The sequence below is a fragment of the Ischnura elegans genome, chromosome 9 (genome assembly GCF_921293095.1).
Source record: "Ischnura elegans chromosome 9, ioIscEleg1.1, whole genome shotgun sequence".
NCBI classification, from domain to species: domain Eukaryota; kingdom Metazoa; phylum Arthropoda; class Insecta; order Odonata; family Coenagrionidae; genus Ischnura; species Ischnura elegans.
The window spans coordinates 37,612,059-37,631,464 of NC_060254.1; the positions used below are offsets into that span (position 1 = coordinate 37,612,059).

The following is a 19,406-nucleotide window of genomic DNA, read 5'->3' on the forward strand; positions in this document are numbered from 1 at the left end:
TGGTTAGTTTCATCATTGATCTTAGATATATATAACAAAATGGTGGTGCCTGTTTTCAGCAAATTCAGTTTTTAAGTAAACGTATAGAGAAAAAGTAGATACTTCCGCCATGTGACTATTGCCATGTCTTTTTATGAAGCTTCTACATTGTGAATCTAAAGAAAAATTGCTACACCAACTTGCAACCCCGAATTTTGCATCTTTTTTGCGTGCGGTCGACTCCGGATCTGGCCGGCGGCGGCAGAGAGTACGTCGACGCGGCAAGCGTGTAAATGCGATATGGACACATTCACTTTTAAATCTGGATAATGGATGTAATAGTGATAGAAAATAATCTCCAGAAAGGAAACAACAGGTCTCCCCTGCACTGCACAATGCACCGGGGACGGGACCAAGCAATAGTGCTGATTCGCCCGATCACCCGGGGAATGGACAAGGGAACACTATAATGGATATAATGAATACTATTGGATGAGAAGGAACAAGGAAAGAGGCGCCGCCGCGATTACGCGATTAGATTAGTCTAATTGACACTGAGAAAATAATTGAAAAAAGAATACATCAGCGCGTAGTTCGGTAAATTTGGTGACTAAAGCAGCTTTTAAGGTTCTTCCTCCCACATTAGGGTGCATCCAAAACCTCCTTTGAAGGGCACTTTTCTTCCGTTTTTTCTAATCTGGTACACAGCAATGGCTTGAATTGCACTTGGCAGCATGGCGTTTCTTATACCTTAGCAAGATACACACAGCTGACATTGTGCCGGGCGCGGACGGATTTCGTCCGGTTAAAACCACGCTACTCATTTTAACTCAACCCCCGCAGTGGCGCCGACTCCATGGGGCCTTTTAGAGGAGAATGCTAGGGGAGGGGGAGGGTGGGAGGACCGCTGAGTATCCGGTCGAGACGCCGCGCCACGCTTATAAGCCGCGGGAGGGCGAGAGAGAAGCGAAGATATCGTCGAGGCGAGGTCCAGTACGTGAGTCTCCACATAAAAATTGAGGTAAGTGACATCCAGCGATAAGGAGTGATTTAACAATACGGATATTCCAATTATTTTGGTCCACTGGATAATAGGGGCTGGCGCAAAATGGTCCCAAATCGAAAAAAAAACTCTGGTTAATATTGTGCGGAATTATTTTCGCGAAAAAATTCGAAATATAACAGATGATTTCCATCGATTATGATCCTGCCAATACTAAGCGGAGTTATTTTTGCGATAGCATTTTATATGAGAGCACTTTTTGTGATCCGCTGATTCCGAATTTCAAGTTATTTCTTTATGTATTTGCAGTAATATAACTATCCGTGATTTAACCGCTGATTCCGAATTTTGAAGTTATTTTTATATGTATTTGCCGTAATTTGAATATCCTTGTTTTAATTCCCTGATTCCGAATATTAAAGTTATTCCTTTATTTATTTGCAGTCATTTACATTAATTTGCTTTAGAGATTTCATTCGCTGTTTGCGAATTTTAAAGTTATTTCATCGTATATTTGCAGCATATTTTCGGCTTCAATAATTGAACTAGTCAGGGTTTAAATTTTATTTAAATTTAATCCGCTGATTTAATCCGCTGTTTGAAAATTTTAAAGTTATTTCATCGTGTATTTGCAGCATATTTTCGGCTTCAATAACGGAACTAGACAGGATTAAAATTTTTCAGGAACAGTTCCAGAGGGCAGGTACTTACTTTGGCGGCTGGCTTGGGTTTCAATTACGTGCACAGACTTGAAAATTCGATATACACCGTTTCCCGGATCCTGTGACTAAATCAGCATTCCCCGTAGGGAAAACATCAAATCCTTGGCGGCAACTTTTCAAAAAATAAATTGCAAACTCCTTTAGAACACTGTTCTTTTTCACGAATAAATTTAGGGGCATTAGGCTTTTTCTTCTGTTGTTCGACAATGGTACATGAAGAGGAAAAAAGTTTGAAACACGCGATGGGCTAATTTTATCTGCTCCATTTCCTTTCCTTTTCCTTCGGAAGATACCACAGCGACAAGTGAGTAATCAAAGCTGCGGAAGGAAATGAGGCAGATGGTGATTCAAAAACATTTTGGGTCACTCAACCGTAATTAAACAAAAGATTTACACTTCAGGTCTCAGATTTTGCAGACACCTATGATAGATGAATTACCACGTCAAAATAGCCACCTCAATTTCGCTTCGCGGAAACAAATATCATGCCATTTGTACACATTCTAATGTTCTCTAAGTTTTTTTCCAAAAGAAAGAATATCTTGGCCAATATAAGTACTAATAATGCCTTTTATTACCTCAGGTAACAAGGCTAAACTGAAATATTGGGCTGAAGATTTTTTAAGCACGACTTGATCGTTAGATACACTGAAGCTAAATTTTAAAGATAATAATTTTCACAATTTATTTCCGCATAAAATATGACTCAATGCTTTCGCCACCTATCTGGTCTTTTCAAAGATCCTTTAGACTCATGTGAATAACCACCATTTTAGTAAACGAATAATTGATCGGCTTCAATAACTGAACTAGTCAGGGTTTAAATTTTATTTAAATTTAATCCGCTGATTTAATCCGCTGTTTGAAAATTTTAAAGTTATTTCATCGTGTATTTGCAGCATATATTCGGCTTCAATAACTGAACTAGTCAGGGTTTACATTTTTCAGGACCAGTTCCAGAGGGCAGGTACTTACTTTGGCGGCTGGCTCGGGTTTCAATTACGTGCACAGACTTGAAAATTCGATATACACCGTTTCCCGGATCCTGTGGACTAAATCAGCATTTCCGTAGGGAAAACATCAAATCCTTGGCGGCAACTTTTCAAAAAATAAACTGCAAACTCCATTAGAACACTGTTCTTTTTCACGAATAAATGTAGGGGCATTAGGCTTTTTCCTCTGTTGTTCGACAATGGTACATGAAGAGGAAAAAAGTTTGAAACACGCGATGGGCTAATTTTATCTGCTCCATTTCCTTTCTTTTTCCTCGGAAGATTTAAAGATACCACAGCGACAAGTGAGTAATCAAAGCTGCGGAAGGAAATGAGGCGAATGGAGATTCAAAAACATTTTGTGTCACTCAACCGTAATTAAACAAAAGATTTACACTTCAGGTCTCAGATTTTGCAGACACCTATGATAGATGAATTACCACGTCAAAATAGCCTCCTCAATTTTGCTTCGCGGAAACAAATATCATGCCATTTGTACACATTCTAATGTTCTCTAAGATTTTTTCCAAAAGAAAGCATATCTTGGCCAATATAAGTACTAATAATGCCTTTTATTACCTCAGGTAACAAGGCTAAACTGAAATATTGGGCTGAAGATTTTTTAAGCACGACTTGATCGTTAGATACACTGAAGCTAAATTTTAAAGATAATAATTTTCACAATTTATTTCCACATAAAATATGACTCAATGCTTTCGCCACCTATCTGGTCTTTTCAAAGATCCTTTAGACTCATGTGAATAACCACCATTTTAGTAAACGAATAATTGATCGGCTTCAATAACTGAACTAGTCAGGGTTTAAATTTTATTTAAATTTAATCCGCTGATTTAATCCGCTTTTTGCGAATTTTAAAGTTATTTCATCGTGTATTTGCGGCATATTTTCTGCTTCAATAACTGAACTAGTCAGGGTTTACATTTTTCAGGAACAGTTCTAGAGGGCATGTACTTACTTTGGCGGCTGGCTTGGGTTTCAATTACGTGCACAGACTTGAAAATTTGATATACACCGTTTCCCGGATCCTGTGGTCTTAATCAGCATTCCCCGTAGGGAAAACAACAAATCCTTGGCGGACTTTTTAAAAAATAAATTGCAAACTCCATTAGAACACTGTTCTTTTTCACGAATAAATTTAGGGGCATTAGGCTTTTCCTTCTGTCGTTCGACAATGGCACATGAAGAGGAAAAAAGTTTGAAACACGCGATGGGCTAATTTTATCTGCTCCATTCCCTTTCCTTTTCCTTCGAAAGATTTAAAGATACCACAGCGACAAGTGAGTAATCAAAGCTGCGGAAGAAAATGAGGCAGATGGTGATTCAAAAACATTTTGGGTCACTCAACCGTAATTAAACAAAAGATTTACACTTCAGGTCTCAGATTTTGCAGAGACCTATGATAGATGAATTACCACGTCAAAATAGCCTCCTCAATTTCGCTTCGCGGAAACAAAAATCATGCCATTTGTACACATTCTAATGTTCTCTAAGTTTTTTTCCAAAAGAAAGCATATCTTGGCCAATATAAGTACTAATAATGCCTTTTATTACCTCAGGTTTCAAGGCTAAACTGAAATATTGGGCTGAAGATTTTTTAAGCACGACTTGATCGTTAGATACACTGAAGCTAAATTTTAAAGATAATAATTTTCACAATTTATTTCCGCATAAAATATGACTCAATGCTTTCGCCACCTATCTGGTCTTTTCAAAGATCCTTTAGACTCATGTGAATAACCACCATTTTAGTAAACGAATAATTGATCGGCTTCAATAACTGAACTAGTCAGGGTTTAAATTTTATTTAAATTTAATCCGCTGATTTAATCCGCTGTTTGCGAATTTTAAAGTTATTTCATCGTGTATTTACGGCATATTTTCTGCTTCAATAACTGAACTAGTCAGGGTTTACATTTTTCAGGAACAGTTCCAGAGGGCATGTACTTACTTCGGCGGCTGGCTTGGGTTTCAATTACGTGCACAGACTTGAAAATTTGATATACACCGTTTCCCGGATCCTGTGGTCTTAATCAGCATTCCCCGTAGGGAAAACAACAAATCCTTGGCGGACTTTTTAAAAAATAAATTGCAAACTCCATTAGAACACTGTTCTTTTTCACGAATAAATTTAGGGGCATAAGGCTTTTCCTTCTGTCGTTCGACAATGGCACATGAAGAGGAAAAAAGTTTGAAACACGCGATGGGCTAATTTTATCTGCTCCATTCCCTTTCCTTTTCCTTCGGAAGATTTAAAGATACCACAGCGACAAGTGAGTAATCAAAGCTGCGGAAGGAAATGAGGCAGATGGTGATTCAAAAACATTTTGGGTCACTCAACCGTAATTTAACAAAAGATTTACACTTCAGGTCTCAGATTTTGCAGAGACCTATGATAGATGAATTACCACGTCAAAATAGCCTCCTCAATTTCGCTTCGCGGAAACAAAAATCATGCCATTTGTACACATTCTAATGTTCTCTAAGTTTTTTTCCAAAAGAAAGCATATCTTGGCCAATATAAGTACTAATAATGCCTTTTATTACCTCAGGTTTCAAGGCTAAACTGAAATATTGGGCTGAAGATTTTTTAAGCACGACTTGATCGTTAGATACACTGAAGCTAAATTTTAAAGATAATAATTTTCACAATTTATTTCCACATAAAATATGACTCAATGCTTTCGCCACCTATCTGGTCTTTTCAAAGATCCTTTAGACTCATGTGAATAACCACCATTTTAGTAAACGAATAATTGATCGGCTTCAATAACTGAACTAGTCAGGGTTTAAATTTTATTTAAATTTAATCCGCTGATTTAATCCGCTTTTTGCGAATTTTAAAGTTATTTCATCGTGTATTTGCAGCATATATTCGGCTTCAATAACTGAACTAGTCAGGGTTTCCATTTTTCAGGACCAGTTCCAGAGGGCAGGTAGGTACTTACTTTGGCGGCTGGCTTGGGTTTCAATTACGTGCACAGACTTGAAAATTCGATATACACCGTTTCCCGGATCCTGTGGACTAAATCAGCATTTCCGTAGGGAAAACATCAAATCCTTGGCGGCAACTTTTCAAAAAATAAACTGCAAACTCCATTAGAACACTGTTCTTTTTCACGAATAAATTTAGGGGCATTAGGCTTTTTCCTCTGTTGTTCGACAATGGCACATGAAGAGGAAAAAAGTTTGAAACACGCGATGGGCTAATTTTATCTGCTCCATTTCCTTTCTTTTTCCTCGGAAGATTTAAAGATACCACAGCGACAAGTGAGTAATCAAAGCTGCGGAAGGAAATGAGGCAGATGGTGATTCAAAAACATTTTGGGTCACTCAACCGTAATTAAACAAAAGATTTACACTTCAGGTCTCAGATTTTGCAGAGACCTATGATAGATGAATTACCACGTCAAAATAGCCACCTCAATTTCGCTTCGCGGAAACAAAAATCATGCCATTTGTACACATTCTAATGTTCTCTAAGTTTTTTTCCAAAAGAAAGCATATCTTGGCCAATATAAGTACTAATAATGCCTTTTATTACCTCAGGTAACAAGGCTAAACTGAAATATTGGGCTGAAGATTTTTTAAGCACGACTTGATCGTTAGATACACTGAAGCTAAATTTTAAAGATAATAATTTTCACAATTTATTTCCACATAAAATATGACTCAATGCTTTCGCCACCTATCTGGTCTTTTCAAAGATCCTTTAGACTCATGTGAATAACCACCATTTTAGTAAACGAATAATTGATCGGCTTCAATAACTGAACTAGTCAGGGTTTAAATTTTATTTAAATTTAATCCGCTGATTTAATCCGCTTTTTGCGAATTTTAAAGTTATTTCATCGTGTATTTGCGGCATATTTTCTGCTTCAATAACTGAACTAGTCAGGGTTTACATTTTTCAGGAACAGTTCCAGAGGGCATGTACTTACTTTGGCGGCTGGCTTGGGTTTCAATTACGTGCACAGACTTGAAAATTTGATATACACCGTTTCCCGGATCCTGTGGTCTTAATCAGCATTCCCCGTAGGGAAAACAACAAATCCTTGGCGGACTTTTTAAAAAATAAATTGCAAACTCCATTAGAACACTGTTCTTTTTCACGAATAAATTTAGGGGCATTAGGCTTTTCCTTCTGTCGTTCGACAATGGCACATGAAGAGGAAAAAAGTTTGAAACACGCGATGGGCTAATTTTATCTGCTCCATTCCCTTTCCTTTTCCTTCGAAAGATTTAAAGATACCACAGCGACAAGTGAGTAATCAAAGCTGCGGAAGGAAATGAGGCAGATGGTGATTCAAAAACATTTTGGGTCACTCAACCGTAATTTAACAAAAGATTTACACTTCAGGTCTCAGATTTTGCAGAGACCTATGATAGATGAATTACCACGTCAAAATAGCCTCCTCAATTTCGCTTCGCGGAAACAAAAATCATGCCATTTGTACACATTCTAATGTTCTCTAAGTTTTTTTCCAAAAGAAAGCATATCTTGGCCAATATAAGTACTAATAATGCCTTTTATTACCTCAGGTTTCAAGGCTAAACTGAAATATTGGGCTGAAGATTTTTTAAGCACGACTTGATCGTTAGATACACTGAAGCTAAATTTTAAAAATAATAATTTTCACAATTTATTTCCGCATAAAATATGACTCAATGCTTTCGCCACCTATCTGGTCTTTTCAAAGATCCTTTAGACTCATGTGAATAACCACCATTTTAGTAAACGAATAATTGATCGGCTTCAATAACTGAACTAGTCAGGGTTTAAATTTTATTTAAATTTAATCCGCTGATTTAATCCGCTTTTTGCGAATTTTAAAGTTATTTCATCGTGTATTTGCAGCATATATTCGGCTTCAATAACTGAACTAGTCAGGGTTTCCATTTTTCAGGACCAGTTCCAGAGGGCAGGTACTTACTTTGGCGGCTGGCTTGGGTTTCAATTACGTGCACAGACTTGAAAATTCGATATACACCGTTTCCCGGATCCTGTGGACTAAATCAGCATTTCCGTAGGGAAAACATCAAATCCTTGGCGGCAACTTTTCAAAAAATAAACTGCAAACTCCATTAGAACACTGTTCTTTTTCACGAATAAATTTAGGGGCATAAGGCTTTTCCTTCTGTCGTTCGACAATGACACATGAAGAGGAAAAAAGTTTGAAACACGCGATGGGCTAATTTTATCTGCTCCATTCCCTTTCCTTTTCCTTCGAAAGATTTAAAGATACCACAGCGACAAGTGAGTAATCAAAGCTGCGGAAGGAAATGAGGCAGATGGTGATTCAAAAACATTTTGGGTCACTCAACCGTAATTTAACAAAAGATTTACACTTCAGGTCTCAGATTTTGCAGAGACCTATGATAGATGAATTACCACGTCAAAATAGCCTCCTCAATTTCGCTTCGCGGAAACAAAAATCATGCCATTTGTACACATTCTAATGTTCTCTAAGTTTTTTTCCAAAAGAAAGCATATCTTGGCCAATATAAGTACTAATAATGCCTTTTATTACCTCAGGTAACAAGGCTAAACTGAAATATTGGGCTGAAGATTTTTTAAGCACGACTTGATCGTTAGATACACTGAAGCTAAATTTTAAAGATAATAATTTTCACAATTTATTTCCACATAAAATATGACTCAATGCTTTCGCCACCTATCTGGTCTTTTCAAAGATCCTATAGACTCATGTGAATAACCACCATTTTAGTAAACGAATAATTGATCGGCTTCAATAACTGAACTAGTCAGGGTTTAAATTTTATTTAAATTTAATCCGCTGATTTAATCCGCTTTTTGCGAATTTTAAAGTTATTTCATCGTGTATTTGCAGCATATATTCGGCTTCAATAACTGAACTAGTCAGGGTTTCCATTTTTCAGGACCAGTTCCAGAGGGCAGGTACTTACTTTGGCGGCTGGCTTGGGTTTCAATTACGTGCACAGACTTGAAAATTCGATATACACCGTTTCCCGGATCCTGTGGACTAAATCAGCATTTCCGTAGGGAAAACATCAAATCCTTGGCGGCAACTTTTCAAAAAATAAACTGCAAACTCCATTAGAACACTGTTCTTTTTCACGAATAAATTTAGGGGCATTAGGCTTTTTCCTCTTTTGTTCGACAATGGCACATGAAGAGGAAAAAAGTTTGAAACACGCGATGGGCTAATTTTATCTGCTCCATTTCCTTTCTTTTTCCTCGGAAGATTTAAAGATACCACAGCGACAAGTGAGTAATCAAAGCTGCGGAAGGAAATGAGGCAGATGGTGATTCAAAAACATTTTGGGTCACTCAACCGTAATTAAACAAAAGATTTACACTTCAGGTCTCAGATTTTGCAGAGACCTATGATAGATGAATTACCACGTCAAAATAGCCACCTCAATTTCGCTTCGCGGAAACAAAAATCATGCCATTTGTACACATTCTAATGTTCTCTAAGTTTTTTTCCAAAAGAAAGCATATCTTGGCCAATATAAGTACTAATAATGCCTTTTATTACCTCAGGTAACAAGGCTAAACTGAAATATTGGGCTGAAGATTTTTTAAGCACGACTTGATCGTTAGATACACTGAAGCTAAATTTTAAAGATAATAATTTTCACAATTTATTTCCACATAAAATATGACTCAATGCTTTCGCCACCTATCTGGTCTTTTCAAAGATCCTTTAGACTCATGTGAATAACCACCATTTTAGTAAACGAATAATTGATCGGCTTCAATAACTGAACTAGTCAGGGTTTAAATTTTATTTAAATTTAATCCGCTGATTTAATCCGCTGTTTGCGAATTTTAAAGTTATTTCATCGTGTATTTGCGGCATATTTTCTGCTTCAATAACTGAACTAGTCAGGGTTTACATTTTTCAGGAACAGTTCCAGAGGGCATGTACTTACTTTGGCGGCTGGCTTGGGTTTCAATTACGTGCACAGACTTGAAAATTTGATATACACCGTTTCCCGGATCCTGTGGACTTAATCAGCATTCCCCGTAGGGAAAACAACAAATCCTTGGCGGACTTTTTAAAAAATAAATTGCAAACTCCATTAGAACACTGTTCTTTTTCACGAATAAATTTAGGGGCATTAGGCTTTTTCCTCTGTTGTTCGACAATGGTACATGAAGAGGAAAAAAGTTTGAAACACGCGATGGGCTAATTTTATCTGCTCCATTCCCTTTCCTTTTCCTTCGAAAGATTTAAAGATACCACAGCGACAAGTGAGTAATCAAAGCTGCGGAAGGAAATGAGGCAGATGGTGATTCAAAAACATTTTGGGTCACTCAACCGTAATTTAACAAAAGATTTACACTTCAGGTCTCAGATTTTGCAGAGACCTATGATAGATGAATTACCACGTCAAAATAGCCTCCTCAATTTCGCTTCGCGGAAACAAAAATCATGCCATTTGTACACATTCTAATGTTCTCTAAGTTTTTTTCCAAAAGAAAGCATATCTTGGCCAATATAAGTACTAATAATGCCTTTTATTACCTCAGGTAACAAGGCTAAACTGAAATATTGGGCTGAAGATTTTTTAAGCACGACTTGATCGTTAGATACACTGAAGCTAAATTTTAAAGATAATAATTTTCACAATTTATTTCCGCATAAAATATGACTCAATGCTTTCGCCACCTATCTGGTCTTTTCAAAGATCCTTTAGACTCATGTGAATAACCATCATTTTAGTAAACGAATAATTTAAACATATATTCCTAAAAATAATTCAATGAAAGGCTATAAAAAGACTGGAAAGCATTTGTTTTTCTATTCTCTAAATCATTTTGAAGCTCAACATTGCCGACATTAGTAAACTTCGCTTTCACCTCTTACGTTTGAAACATAATTCATCATATTGGCGGTTTTTCTCTCGGTGTATATTATTTTTCACAGTTCTGCCATTGTTTTTTTTAGTCCCAAATTAAATTTTAGAAATGCTTTCATTATCAATCCCTTCGCTATTTCTCATAAGCAATATTTCTAATCTTTGATACTAGAAGTTTGAATGACATTTTTTCTATTGTGAGATTGAAATCTAGCCCAGGAAGAACAATTTCACGACATTTAATGCCAAGACATTCAACCAGTATAATGCACAATCTTTGGTGAAAGCATCAATGAGGTGTTTTTTTTTTAAGAAATGCTCTGCCGGTGTTGTGAGTTTCATAGTGTCTAATATGAAAATATAGGCTAATTGTTCACATTATTCTCGATTTTGATTAGGTAGAACTTAAATCAATACATAATCGGAGGCTTTAATTTAATATTCTGTGACTGGGTCCAAATGAATGTCAGCAGTTTTTTCATGAGGATTAAAAGGCATAAAAGACGGCTAAAATGAAATTTATTTTTATATGCTTTACTTTTTTTAACAGTTAGTCACTAGGCTGAATTTTTGCAATTCCTCGTCAAGATTTTTACGATTCCCATCCATAAATTCGGTATTTACTTCAGCTCAAGTAACACTTACTTGTTTAAAGATTTTTTTTTACTGGTGATGCGTTCAATAAAATTTCACTCCAGCATTAATCAACGACGCACTGAATTTTTTCAAATTCAGAGCAGTTACTCTACTTAAAAGAATAGAGAAATGGTTACTTCTGGAATTCTGCATTACCTGGATAACACTTATCGTAAAATTTTTGGAATATTTTTTATCTTGAAACGTCTTTAAAGTGGTAATTAAATCCGGACCCGAGTTAGCTTTTCCTCAGATGAGAAATATCTGATTTATGCATTCATTTGAACACATCACATAACTGACAATTCCTTACCATGCAGACCTCATGGCATTAAAACTTAAATGCTTATAATCATTTAAAATTTATTTATCCATAGGTATAATATAGTTTTTTGCTATTCCCCGTGAAACATTTTAATACCCACAAAGAAGAAAATTAACTACTACGATTAAATACTATTAATGATTATCGTATATATTGAATACCCAAAATCTGTGATCAAATCCTTTTATTCACTCCATCCAATTGAAAATTTTCGTACCAAGAATGTATCATAAGAGTAAGAATTCATCATCTTTGTATCGTACAAAATCATTTTATAAAACAAACACGAGCTTTTAGAAATGTTCGTACGCAGGTTTCCGCGGTGATTACTTGAGTTCAGCATTCTTTCGGGCTGCATCCGCGTCCGTTGTTGAAAAACCACAACAGTTTCGCCAGCTCTCCTGCCAGCGTCCTCAGGTGAAGGATGAAGTGCCGCGTGTGTCGTTGCTGAAATCAGCATTTATTTGCGTTTTATCGACTAATTGTCGATTTTTCGCAATGAACTATCTTATTTTTATTTCCTAATGTTAGGCTTTCCCTCGCCTAAGTTTTTTGGCAATGCTCTGATCTTTTGTATCTATCCCAAGTGCTTGATTTGGGAATAGATAGGTCACTTATTATTTCATGCTCGTTTTGACTTAGTTTTTCATAATATGTAGTTATTTGTTCCTGTAATATTTCTTCTATTGTTTTTGTGTTCGCCAGTTTATATATTGTTTCATTGTCATTATTTACTCCCCATCTTGTCTTCAATATGGCCCGTAAACATTTCCTTTCGGTGACACCCATTTTTCTCCTATTTGTTTTATTGATTAGTCCGATCCACGCCGGTGCTGCGTAAGTCATTATAGATCTTATGTACGTATTATAAATTTATACTCTTACCTCAGGCGGCGTCGAGTTGTTATGAATTATAGGTGCTAAGCCGGCTTTTGCTATAAGTGCCTTTGTTTTTATGTTGTCAATATGTTCACTAAATCCAAGTTTATTGTCCAGGGTCACCCCAAGGTACTTGGCCTTGTCAGTATACTTAATCCCTTGTTGACGAATGCGGAGGATTGGGCACCGCGGAGCGTCCTTTCTATTGTGAAAAACTATCGTCTGTGTTTTGTCCGCGTTTATCTTAATTCGCCACTTCTCATACCAAGCGTGAGCTTTGTCAAGTTGGTCTTGTACCAGTTCAGCGGCTAACTCAGCGTCCCTACTCCTCGTGAGTATAGCCGCGTCGTCAGCGTATAATGCTATCTTCGTGCGCCAGTCCTCCGCATCTCTCGGGAAGTCGGAAGTAAAAATGTTAAAAAGTAGCGGTCCATATATTGACCCTTGGGGGACCCCTGCCGTCAAGGTTTTTAAATCACTAGTTTCATTACGCCATTTGACTTTAAATTGTCTATCTCTGAGGTAAGAGTGTGTCCATTTTAAAATCCAACCTGGAAAACTGTTCCGTTCCATTTTGAGAAGTAAACCGTCGTGCCAGACTTTGTCAAAAGCCTTGGATATATCCAAAAATACTCCTATGGTTATTTCTTTTCTGTTAAAACCGTCAGTAATATACTCCGTCACGCGATGGATTTGTTGGGTGGTGGAGTGAGAGCTTCTAAATCCAAATTGTTCTGGTGGGAGAATATTATTTGTCTCCACGTAATCACGTATGTGCGGTACAATTATCCGTTCTAACAGTTTTCCCAGGTTGGATAGAAGTGAAAGAGGTCTCCTCAGGGAGTAATGTCTTCTTTTGTTTCTTAGGTATACATTTCACGACTGCAGTTTTCCATTTACTTGGGAAATGCCCCGTTTTTATTGAAAAATTGGCCATTTCGGCTACATATTTCATTGTTTCGATGGGTATTTGTTTTATTACCTCGTTTGGTATATTGTCTTCCCCAGTTGCCTTTCTATTTGGAAGGTTCTTTATTATTATTTTGACTTCATCGACAGTTATTTTTGGTATATTATTTTCGTCAATTAACCAGTCATGAGGATTTATATTTATTTCCGGCGTGGATGGGCACGCTTTATTGGTGGAGAATATTTTTTCTAAGTTTCCAGCCATTATGTCCGCTTTCTCTTTAGAATTGTAAATTTCTGTGTCGTTTATTATAATTACTGGGTCCCTCTGCGGAGTTCGTCTCATTGATTTTACTACTTTCCAGATCGACCCGTCACTTTTATTCAATTGGAAGAGAAGATCTGCCCATCTTTCTTTCCTTAATTGAACAATTTCTCTTTTAATCTCTTTATTTAGTGTTTTTATTTTATTTTTCAGATATGCCGTACCAATATTTTTATATATTCTTCTGGTATTATTTCTTTCTTTAGTGAGATTTTTTATATTATTGTTTAGTTTTATATCTTCCGCCGGTCTTTTTGGCTTTCGAGGGATTGCAACCTCCATGGCAGTTATGATCGCCTGCTCTAGCGTTGTGGCCATTGCGTCCAAGTCATTATTATTTTCGATGTTTTTAGTTCTCTCCGCCACCGTCGCGCGGAAGAGACACCAGTCTGCCAGGCTGAAGGTACATTGGTGAAACATGCAGAGCGCTGAACACCCGTATGAGCGAACACCGAAGAGCGACCAGAAACAAGCAGTTCAAAGCCTCTGCCATCGCGGAGCACGCCTGGAGTGAATCCGGACATTCAATTTTATTTGACGACGCCAAAATAATTGCGAGAGAAGACAAGTACTTCCCAAGAATAAAAGAGAGGCCATTGAGATAGTCAAAAGACCAGCGAACTTTAACAGGGAGGATAGCTATCCTTTGCACAGCGCGTGGAAAAGGTATATTCGACGCAAATACGAGGACGTTCCCTGATTGGCCGAAAGAAATCCACCGATTTGGCGCCAAAAATTGACTATATAAGAGAGGACTAAAAGCTTCACTTCATCCTTCACCTGAGGACGCTGGCAGGAGAGCTGGCGAAACTGCTGTGGTTCTTCGACAACGGACGCGGATGCAGCCCGAAAGAATGCTGAACACGAGCTTTTAGAACCCAGTATCAACGTTTCTAGGTGCTCTAAAATTATTCCCAGTTGAGTTCATTGGTATAAAGGAAGGTAATTCTCAGTCAGGAGTTTTATATCGTCTGAGATTACCAATGCATGCATGAGGCACAGAGATCAGGGAAACTTCTCTTAATAATCACGTATTAAAATTACCTATGGTCGGAAAGTTTCCTTCGTTTGATAGGGTATCAATAATCCTTAATTTAGCCAAGCGCTACCTGCTAGCAGCCTGCATCGCAGCGGCACACATGACCTCGCACGAAGGTGGCCTCACAAGGCGGCAGCCAGAACCAGAATGACGTCACAAATGAATGTTTTGCCAGCATTTATACTTAGCCGTCGCGTTTTCGCGCTCTTGAAAATTTTCACTTTTCATTTAATCGCGAAAAATAGATATCGTCATTTAAAAATCTAAAAGCGTGAAATACGTACTCCAAGAGTAATAATCCTTCGATTTAGGCAATAAAAAAATAATAGGAAACCACCATTTTGCGTTTATTTTTTGTATTATTACTTGTCATAACTCTCTTCTTGATTACCTTTCTTTATCTCTCCTAATAGGTACTACTGCTATCAAAACATTAGAGCTGACATCAAAATGGGTATCACTAGAGGACAGTTCAACAATGCAATTGAAAGTTGCGGTTTCACAGCTCCCAGTTCTGAGGTGTACGATTATTTTAACAGTCAAACGAGTTCCTTTTCCCTCGACGAACTGGCGATGTTCCTGGCTCATCTAATCCACGAGAGCGGCGGATTCCAACATACGGAGGAAGAAAAGTTCGCTGGTATACGCGATCACCGAGAATACTCTGTACGCGGGGACTGTTCACAACCTGGAAAAGTCTACCACGGCCGAGGCTACATACAGTTAACCTGGGCTGCAAACTACAGGGATGCCTCGAGGGACCTCGGTATGGGAGATGAACTCCTGAGGAATCCGGAACGAGTAGCCAATGAGACATATTTGGCCATGAGGGTCAGCGTTTGGTATTGGACTGAGCGGGTCAGACGTGAAGTGGGGTCTGTGACTAATATGATTGACTGCTTTGGAAAGACAACTAAGGCCATAAATGGGGCACTTGAGAGCAGTGCTGGTTACAATTCAAGATATCAATATTATCTCAAGGTGGCAGACGTCTTGGGAGTCCAAAACAAGGCAAGGGAGTGAGGCTGTTACAACTGATATAATTTATTGCCATGTATTGAATAATGTACCAGATGACCCAATTGTATTCTAAAATGAACCACAGCACTCATCAACATCTGCCTTACCTACCCATCCCATGTAACCACTTAATAAATAAGAATGACAATGAAATCAATCGATTCGGCTTTTACTTTGTGAAAAACCACGTTGAAGTGAAAATATGTACACAACCCTGGTAACTTTTCACTGGAAAAATATGTATTGATACGACGCGCTTCGACGCTGAGGCGTCATTCTAAAGTACACAGAGGTCGTCGAAGCAAGTCCATTCAATCCAATGTAGTACATGGCATAGTTCTGATTGTAGCTGGAATTTGTATTGTGCGATGCTATCTCTCTTGGAATACTATAATTGCAGTTCCCTCTTCACCCACAGTCTTTTCGCCGACTGGATGGCAAGTTTTCCCGCTGCCGACGTGCTCTTGGTTGTAATTTTGACGTAGGACGGTATGATTCCAAGCTCGAGACAAATGCTGATAAGGAAGATGTTAAGCGAGGCTATCCCATATTTGCTGCAGACAGTCTGCTATACTTTAAACTTAATCGATATGCTAGCGTTTCTGATTAAATCAGGCGATTCGGCTTTTACTCTGTGAAAATCCATGTTGAAATGAAAATACACAACCCTGGTAACTTTTCACTGGAAAATTATTTATTGGTACTTGTACTTCAGATTGACGCCTCAGCGTCGAAACGCGCCGTGCCAATAAATAATTTTCCAGTGAAAAGTTACCAGGGTTGTATATTTTCATTTCAAGAATGACGATTCCTATATCACAAACGACTTCTATTTATTTTACTTGAATGGAGAACCTGCACATTTTTTAAATAGAGAAGATAGAGGACGACGAATCTTGCACAACGCAAAAAAAACCCAAGGGCTAGATAACTAGACGTTCCCGAGATAATAATTCTCGAAATAGTCGAAATTCCAAAAGCGCGAAACACTGTTTCAAATGGGGCGTGGTCAATTCGGGTGGGTCTGACGTCACAACTGCCGTTCCGAGGGCTCCAAGGCAGTCCGGCAGCGGCTGACTCCTCGTGGACTCACAATCAGAGCAACATTAACAGGGAGAGGGAGTCCGCAACGCCACGCTGAGACCGAAGTATCTTAACGATGCTTTTACGCGAACATTTACGCGGCTTCAACTTCTACAATAAGAGGCTCTACTTTGTTGAATTATGGAGCTAATGAGAGGCTTTAATCAAGGCCATATATGTGTAAATTTCTGACCACCTCATCCGGCGGCCATATTGATTCCTGAAGCGGAAGATGCTTGCATGTGCGTGAACGCATATTACTCGCCAAGGATACGGTCTAATTTCTTTTAGCGTTAGAACGAATGACTTTATGCTTTCGATTGTACACCTATTCACGCAATGTATCGTCTACTAGCATAGAATGTACTTCTGAAGAAAATAGCTAAGGTGTAGGACACTAAAATGTTTTGAAAATCTCCGCATTGGTTATTATAAAATGAGGCAATTCATCTCTCATTTGTGGCCTCCTCTTTACATAGAAAACTGATTAAAAAGTATGGAGCAATGATAGTCCGCAGTGGCGCCGACTCCATGAGGCCTGAGGGGGCCCGAGCCTCCTCGAAAATTGTCGTTGTCGGCAGAGGGCCCAACGATGGTTGTCAGAACCTTTCACATGTATGGCCTTGGCTTTAATGACTTCGAATTTCTTTACGAAAGGAATTGTTCCACTCTTCAAACCCATTAGTAATCATATTCATAGAGAATTAATAAATGAAACGATGGAATCACTTCTATTCACAGAGCTTTTTTCACTAGAAGATTGGAAAAATATTCCATCACGGGAATCTTACGAAGGGTGACAATCACCAAATGAAATATTTCATGGAGACTTACTAATAAGTAATACTCTAGAGCCAATGGATTTGGGGGACCGAGTAAGTGTGTTGGCTAGAGTGTTGGCTACTCGTGGGCTCGGGTTCAAATCCCAGCGGTGGTACAGAATATTCACAGACTGCCCGATCCCAACTTGAATCTCTGCTGCGTGGAGAAAACTTCAAGCGCAACACTCCGTCTATTTTTTTGTATTTTTCCGTTCTAAAATAAAAAATACATTCGTAAAATACTTATGGAGTAGCTCTGATAACACTTCCGTAACATTATGCTTCAGAGGTAATTTCGTTTTCGTTAAAATCGTTTTCTTCATGTTTTCAACTATCTATTACGTGCAAATGCAGGTTATACTTTTTTAAGATCTCATAGTTTCCATGAAAATGTATTTATTATTTTCAAAGATATTTAAAATACTATTTTGTAGTTTGCTTTTCAAATGTCCTTCTCGATGGTATTTTGTATTTTGCATTTCAATTACATTTAGAGCGATATTTTGAATTTCAAATACTCTTCGGCCTGTATTATACCCGATCGATGACTTGCAGCCATCTTCCTTAGGGTACACCTGCGTCACAATGTACTTTATTTGCTATTAGGCTGATTGGAAGTGTTTCCTAGCGCCTTTGCGTTCACGCGTACTCGAGAGGCAAGAAGCGGCACACACGATGACCAGCTACAAGCGTAGGGCTAGTCCGTTGCAAGAAAACTGGTAGTCCCAGTGGACGTGTATTCGTTACGGACCAACGTGAGTTTGCTAATGATTGAAAAACAATGTTATCAGTAAATATGGATTTCGAGGATACCTTTTTGACAATACTTACCTCATAATACTGCTGATAGGTCTATAAACATGAATCCAACCTTGGTTCCTGAGCGAATCATGCATATTTTTTAACTTACTCTTCGAAAATACAAAATAATTCATATATTTTAAAAGATTTCATTAAAATAATAGATGGCAGACATATGACAAAATAAAATTCTGAAAATATTCTCCATTACATTTCAACGTCCAATTCTACATTTTTACGGAATTATTGGATCAATGGAACCAGAAATTTAAGTGATTATTAAACGAGTTTGGCGCAATAGGGTGGTTTCCTTCATCAAAGAAAACGAAAGGCATTGATTGCGATTCGTTACCCACCACTAGTGTATTCATAATATACAAATTATTTTGTTTTAGAAAAACCGGTTTAGACGAATGGCAATGGTCCATTTTTATCCTCATTTGAAAAGGGCCAGATTGGCGCCCATGCGATGCCACTCCACGTGACGTCACAGGGACCTAGTTTCTATACGAGAAGATAGGAGTTATACGTCGTCTGAGGTTACCATTGCATGCATGAGGCGCAGAGCTCAGGGAAACATGTCTTAATAATCACTTATTAAAACTGTCTAAGGTCGGTAAGTTTTCCTCGTTTGATAAGTTATTAATAATCCTTATTTAAGCCAAGCGCTACCAGCCAGCAGGGTACTAGGCTAGCCGCTAGCAGCCTGCGTCGTATCAGCGCTAAGCCTCGCCTCAAGGTCACCTCGCAGGGCGGGAGGGGGAACCAGAAATACTTCACGCGGAGAGACTTCCCGACATTCATACTTAAGCGTCGCGTTTTCGCGCGCTTGAAAATTTTCACTTTTCATTTAATCGCGAAAAATAGATATCGTCATTTAAAAATCTAAAAGCGTGAAATACGTACCTACTTCAGGAGTAATAATCTTTCGATTTAGGCAATAAAAAAATAATAGGAAACCACCCTATTAAAATACTAATTTGGTTACAAATTTGCTTGCCTT

General features: G+C 38.0%; 1 protein-coding gene across 1 annotated transcript; it reads left to right on the forward strand.

Annotated features, from left to right (window-relative positions):
* Positions 1-914: 914 nt before the first annotated feature.
* LOC124165946 (chitinase 4-like) lies at positions 915-15,855 on the forward strand. The gene is made up of 2 exons (XM_046543490.1): positions 915-1,000; positions 15,092-15,855. The coding sequence occupies exon 2, from the start codon at positions 15,129-15,131 to the stop codon at positions 15,699-15,701; it is 573 nt and encodes a 190-aa protein (XP_046399446.1). The 5' UTR covers positions 915-1,000; positions 15,092-15,128; the 3' UTR covers positions 15,702-15,855.
* Positions 15,856-19,406: the final 3,551 nt, after the last annotated feature.

Coding starts and splice junctions, on each gene's coding strand:
- LOC124165946 (XM_046543490.1), top strand. CDS start 15,129: ATGGGTATCACTAGAGGACAGTTCAACAATGCAATTGAAAGTTGCGGT.